Raw genomic sequence first — 7368 nt, forward strand, 5'->3', positions numbered from 1 at the left:
TTTATTTTTGAACATTGCAGTTTAATTAACTTATAAATTATAATGATAAATATATTCAAGCAAAGTTTCAAGGAAAGTTTATATGGTACATTCAACATCACTTTACCCCCTCCTAGGAAAAAGACATTACAAGATTAATATAAAGTGTAATAAAAGTTTTTTTTTTTTTTTTGAGAAACTAGATTGGGAAGCCAGACTGGGAATTTATTGAACAAACAATGAAAACTATTTTTTTTTGAGGGAAAACAATGAAAACTTATGAAACACCATCAAAGTTAAGTATAGTTACTTAATTGCAATGTATTAGGCTATTAGCCTATTAGGTCTCTCAATTAAATTCAAATACATGGAAAGTTTTTAGGTACTCTCGGAATATAGAAAAATAATGTTTTTTCCTCTCACATTCATAATGAACCTTACCATAAATTTAATAAGTGGACTCTATCATGAATGTAAGAGGAGGAAATACTATTTTTCGTCTAGAAATACCTAAGAATTACTCCAGATACTCCAAATACGTATGTATTTATTTTCCTTAAAAAACATCTTTTTTCTTTATTTTATTAAACATAAAGATTTTAAATTTGATTGGGAAGCACCTAAGGAACGGTCACATTTTTCCCTAATTTAAATGGGTTGTTTGATAAATCAAAAAATTGGTTCAATTTCAATAGGATTGAACAAAAAGCAAAACTAATTAAATCTGAAAATAGTTTTATTTTATATCAAATTCGTTTATCATCATCTAAACTATGAATTTTTTAAGGGAATATACAAGTATAACTAGTCCAATTATGAACCAGCTTTTTGAATAAAAAAATTATTAACCCAAAAAACAAAGTAATGCTGCTCACCAAAGGTGCACATTGCTTTCCGACAAGCTTAGAGAAAGTTTACAAATAAACAACTCATAATCTTTTTGGTAACTTTGATAGACTACGTGAAAGTAACGTTAATAGCAAAAAGAATTCATCAAGTTATTAAAAATAAATAAATGTATCAATTATAACATTTTCAGTTGAACCAAACCAGCGGAGTCTAAGCTCGACATTTTCCATTCCATGATCCTAAGTCCTTTCAAACTTTGATAGATGAAGAGGGAATTTAATCGCAAAAGCCTTATCCAAAATAATGGAAGAGAAAAAAAAAAAAGATTAGAACACAATAATCTTTCACTCTCTTTTTCTGAACCAACGATTTATTGAAACAAACTTGTTTCAGAAACTTAAAAACACACACACCAAACCCAAAACCCCAGATATTTCATCAGCATTTCGTTGAAGGAAGATTGGTTTGGGCGCCGGCCCGCCTGTCAGAACCCGGTCCAGAGGACCCACGGGACTTCTTAAAAGCCCGACTCCCGAAAATCACATACCCCACGGCGTGTCCAGCGACGGCGACAAGAAAAACGCCGCCGTTAAACGACATCACGGCGAGCATCACCATGTAAGCCAGCCCAGAACGCAGCGTATAGATTGCCGTTTTCATCAGCCCTGCTGCGACGTTGTTTGTCTCAGGCTTTACAAGGTTGCCATAGGAGAGCCACTCAACGAGCACAGCTAGAACAAAGACAAAAACCAAGGCTAAAGCGTACATACAAGAGTCATTTCCAGGCCAACCCGGAAAAAGGATCTCGGAATTGTGGCCCCAGAAGAAGGTCATGATACCTTGGTGGTGCGAGTGAGCAGCGCGAGTGGCAGCATTGTAAGGTTTGAAATCGTTATGCGACGAGGTTTCCATGGTTTTCAGAAATTGTACTTACACTGAAATTGTAAGCAAAGAGAGAGTCTGTGAGTTTAAGATTTAAGGAGCACAAAAGAGGGAACAGAATTTTTCAACAATTCACGCACTTCGTACACGGACGTGTTGGTTACTTTCCAGGGTTTGTGTTACTTGGACAAAAGACAATAAATAAGGTGGGATAGGGGAATGAGTGTGATTGTTGTGCGCGTGGGATAGGGGTTTGTGGTTCTTCACAAATGTGCTATGATTCATTTCCAAGCAATTCCTGCACCAAAGTGAACAGATTTCCTCTGCAAAATAAAACAAAAGGGGAAGAAAGAAAGTGAAGAGATTCTAAATCTTATATCAAGCAATATGGGTCTTTAATCTTTATCAGTTAAAAAAAGAGAGAAGAAAAAGTATAGAAGAGATTTCATTTTCGTCTTTTTAATGGAACTGGGGATTCGGTGAGCCCATGCATGTAGAGTGATTGGCACGTGGAAATTAAATGAGCACAGATGTTACAGTTTGCAAGTGGCTACAAGTACTAGGGCCATTCGTGTTGGGAGCTTGGAACACCCTAAAAAGACAAAGAAAATATGGGCCGAGTGCACTAGCCTATTATACAACAGTTGTCTAACTTCAAATCCAGCCCATGTTCTGCCTTGTTTTGGAGTGCTTTCGGGTTTCAGTCCGATTATTTGTCCCAAAAGCAGAATGCATGGCATTTTGGCAGCCATTTTGAGTAAGAGTATTTTTATAAACACAAATTATTTCACAATTATTTTACCACAATTTTGAGGTAGTAGATTGTGAGTTGTTAATTATCACTTATACATTAACCAATATGTGAAATTAGAAGGGCTAAGACTCCAACTTTTAAATCTAAAAAAATACGAATTATAAAAAAAAATGTAGTTATTGACCCCCACATATTTTAAAATTTAGGCCTTTAACTCCAAAATCCTTTTGAATTATTCCTAAAACACAAGTTTTATGATGCCTAGACCTTTTCTTTCAATAATCCCTTATTTGGCTTTGAGAGCAATTTCATAAAAGGATTAGGCGGCACTGTTTTGCAATATAAAACAGGAAAGAGATTGGAAATATCCGCACATTGTTAAGTGACTCACAAGATCAGCTAACGCCTAGACCTTTTTGGATATACACCACTGTAAGTTTCTTTAAAACACCTTCTCATTGTATGTGTATTAAAAATACTTAGGGCCCATTTGGTAGAGGAGTTTGAGTAATGTTGTTTGGGTGTTTTTGATATATGTGTGGGTGAAAAAGCGTGTTCAAATGTATGTAAGGTTGTTTAAAATATAAAAATGTATGTTAAAATTTGCATTGTTTAAAATGTAAAAATGTGTGTTAGAACTTGCTCACCAAGCAGGGCATTAGTATTCTAAAAATAAAAGGATCCGGTGCTTCAATAAACTCAACTAGAGTCTAAAGGTCAATTAAACACTCAAAATAAGTTTATATCACTTCGGCAATCCAATGGCAATTATGCACGTGTAAATCAAGGACCAATTCCAGCTGTGATTGGTTATAGCGGTAATATTGTATAACGGTTTCACACTGTGCACTGTCTAGTTTATAGCTTGTACATGAGGAACAAAGCTTAGTTGTTGTAATTATTCCCTTCATTTTTCATTTTTTCTTACTCATTCAATAAAGTTACAGAGATTCTCAGAGTGAGAAAAGGAGAGAAATTTAACACACCCCATATAAAAGCATTAACAATGAACGCAACGAACACAATATATATATTTCCATTTTGGTGAGAAAATTCGATTTTTATTTTTATTTTTTGTGTCTCCAAGGCACTAGTTACTACCTCAATGAATATTGCTTTGCTACAATAACATTGTTAAAGTTTTATTGAGGAAGAAGACTTGCACGACTTGTAGCTTACAAGAGCTTATGGTTACTATGGCTTGTTGCGCTATAATGCAGGGATTGTATATTGTGGGAATTGCATATTAGTAAATTGCAGGGAATATAGTCCTCTCAAAATTACAATGATGTGACACATGATTTTTTTTATTAAATGAATCTAAGATGAAAGTAATTTGTAAAATCATATTATCAATGATAGGCCAAAAATGTATTGATCCCTTATGATGAATTAACCAATTAATTAGCCAAGTGAATTAATTAGGTTTAATTACATGCAATGAGCATGGCAGTACAAACAAATCACCAAATAACTAAATATGCAGCGGAAATTAAATGACCCAATGATTTGTTTACGAATCGGGAATACCTACACGGCAAAAACTCCACCGGGTGATATTAAGGTCACTACTCCCAAGAATCCACTATTATCAAAACAAGCGGTTACAAGTAAAGGAATCCCAGTACCTTATACCAACCTACAGTTGAACCCTTACCTCAACAGTTAATTAGACTTGTTTTGTAGTGACAATCTCTCCTTGTATTGCACGGCTCCCAGTATGTGACTAACCAAAAGATGCGCGAATCCCAGTACGCGACTTTATCACCAACTTGAGAAGGATGTTGGCTGCAAAGTTCTTTTGTTCATTAACTGATGAAGATCACGAAATTAATTGGTCACAAAACCCTACGGTGTACAAACACAGTAGTTTCTTCAAAAACTAGGGCAAACTAGATTTCTGGTCACACTAGAGGAATTATGCTCTTGTGCAATTGTGTTCTTTACTGTGCAACCTGATACAGCCCTTAAAATAATCCTTCTATATGTTTAGGGTTATGAGAAAAAAAATTTTAAACACATACTCACGGATTGGATGAAAAACTGTTCTGAAAAATTAAGTTTCATAAACCTCGATAGATAGCCATCTATCGAGCTAGCTGTCGAGCCACGAGCTTCAACAACTTTTAAACCTCGATAGATACTAGCTGTCGAGTTTTAAAATTGAGCACTTTCTTACTTGATTTTTGGATAGACTTGCATGGCTTTAACACTTGAACTTGAAACCTTATTTCTTGAAGTTTTAAACACATCCTAGATCTACCCAATTACAAGTAAAGTGTATTTTGTCAAAAGATTAGCCAATACATAAAATGTTGATATATATTCTTAACATCTAATCACATATGTCCTAACAGTCAAAATTTGGGATCCGCATATTATAGGACTAACCAACATAGTTTGTTATTATTATTGTAATTGACATTAATAACATGAGTTTTTATTTTTATTATGTCCAATATTTGATTTTCTTACGAGGAAGTCATTTTGTATATCCAAGCAATAAAATATAGTGGAAATTAGAAACATAATTTTTTTTTAGTCCTTTCAGCAAAAAATAATCATTTTATTTTATTTTTCATTTATCTTTTTTCTACCATTTCAACAAACCACAAAACTCAATCTAAATTTAATCAAGAAAAAAAAGTTGTTCCAATAAATGACCTTCTCAATTATGATGGCAGAAGAATTCAAGTCATGAAAAGTTCTGTAATATGAGTAGGGGTGTAATTGGTTCGGTTCGGCCGGTTTTCTACGTGGAAATTGAAATTTTTGGTTTGTGAACTTCTCCACCGAAACCGACCGAAGTAAATGGAAATCAATCGGTTTCGGTCGGTTTCGATGGGTTTTTTTCGGTTTCCTTATCACATCTATTTTCTAAGAAAGTAAACAAAGAAAAAAAATAAATAAAGAAATTGATCTAGAGAAAAGAAACAAAGAACAAACTAGAAATATAAACCCAGTAAACTAAATCCAAGCAAAAAGAGGGTTTCCTTATCACATCTATTTTCTAAGAAGGCAAACAAAGAAAAAAATAAATAAAGAAATTGATCCAGAGAAAAGAAACAAAGAACATAAACTAGAAATACAAACCCAGAAAACTAAATCCAAAAAGAGTGGTAGCATTTCTTTTGATCTCCAATGGCTTCTCATCTAAGAGATGTAGATGGTGGCTAAAGAAATAGGTAAGAGATGAGTGAAGAGGGAGAGAAGGGATGGGGCGGTTGAGAAGAGAGGATGTGAGAAGGAAAAGGAAAATGATTGAGGGAAAATGGGGAATGAGGAGGGCGACTGAATGAGAAAGAGATGTGTAGGGGTTTTTTTATTTTATTTATATTTAGTTATAAATAGAATCAAAATGACATAGTTTTGACAATAGTAACTTAAAAAATGGAAAGGAAAAAAAAAAAAGATGTTCTAGAGGTTAGAACGTTGGATGGGAACTTGAAAAAATGCATGGCACGCATGTTAACAACTATGGAAATTTACGTTTATGGAACATATATATATATATATATATATATATATATATATATATATATATATATATATATATATATATATATATATATATATATCTATCTATCTATCTATCTATCTATCTATCAATCGGTTTCAGTTTGGTTCGGTATACACTTCACTAAAACCAGTACCGAACCAATCAATTTCGGTTTTTATAAAATTTAAACCGAAACCGAATAACCGAACTGGAAAAAAAACTGAAAAATTAAATTTACTTCGGGCAGTTTCGGTCAGTCCATTCAGTTTTTTGCACACCCCTAAATATGAGAAGGAAGTCCCTGACCAAAAAAAAAAAAAAAACCATTTTAATTGGTAAGTTCAAAATCAAATTTTGTAGACGTATTTGGCCATCTATATTCCCATGGTATGATGGCAAGGTAGGATTTCTTTATAAAAGACTCTTAAAACCTGGGACTAATCCCACTTGACAAGCGTTGATGATTATATCAAGAAAGAAACAAATATGGTTTGATCTGTTGCACAAGCTGATAGGTAAGGATTGGTATGCGGTCTTAGAATGAGAGATCCTAGAGGAATGATAACAATAAAGCTTCTATATATTTTGATCAATAGGAATAGACCTCGAAAATGAAAATACTTAGCAAAACAGAGCATATTCGATGATCAACAATATTCCAAATTTCCAACAAGCATAGAAAAATTTAGCAGGAAACCACGTACGGTTTTCATCGGATCCATAGAAAATAAAAGTATAAAACAGGTTTGGTTAATTTTAACATTAGTTGGAATAGGAGAAAAAGCTCTTTTTGGGTGAGAGATATACTCTTATAATTATACCATAATACAGTTTATTTTTCCAGACAATTAATCACATACGTTGTTGTTTCGGATATAGATTCACAGGATGCAATACAATTTCAATGATTAAAATTGAGAGTAAAAAAAAATTAACTCCTGAAATTGATAATTAATTTTTATAATTCTCACTATGCAGTATCTTAATAAGGAAAATATCTCTTACACACAATCACTTATTCATGTATATGCGAATTGTAATAATAAATTGGTGTGTGTGAAACAAACATTACCGTCTTAACAAAGGATAAAATTTAGTTACAAAATTAGTTGTAGCCTTGGGCTACAATTTTACTCAATATTTTTTTATTGGAGGTAAATTTTGACAAATCAACTATTAGATTACATCTTCTTCTTATATTTTCAATGCTTGTAAAATTTTTAGAAAATTAAAGATTAATAGTTATGCCATTAATAAATTGTTTGAATTGCAAGTTTTTGTAGTTTAAAATTATGTATAAAATATAATCTTATAGATTATATAATAAATAATATCAGATTAACACAAAATTTGACGTGTATTAAGAACATGAAAAACATGCAATTTAATATTTAGATTTTAAAAA

At 32.7% G+C, this 7368-nt stretch overlaps 1 protein-coding gene across 1 annotated transcript; it reads right to left on the reverse strand.

Moving 5' to 3' along the window:
- Nucleotides 1-968: 968 nt before the first annotated feature.
- Nucleotides 969-1923, reverse strand: LOC142611019 (copper transporter 6-like). Its single transcript, XM_075783018.1, has one exon. The coding sequence runs from the start codon at nt 1738-1740 to the stop codon at nt 1267-1269; it is 474 nt and encodes a 157-aa protein (XP_075639133.1). The 5' UTR covers nt 1741-1923; the 3' UTR covers nt 969-1266.
- Nucleotides 1924-7368: the final 5445 nt, after the last annotated feature.

Source organism: Castanea sativa, chromosome 9, assembly GCF_040712315.1.
Source record: "Castanea sativa cultivar Marrone di Chiusa Pesio chromosome 9, ASM4071231v1".
Classification (NCBI taxonomy): Eukaryota; Viridiplantae; Streptophyta; class Magnoliopsida; order Fagales; family Fagaceae; genus Castanea; species Castanea sativa.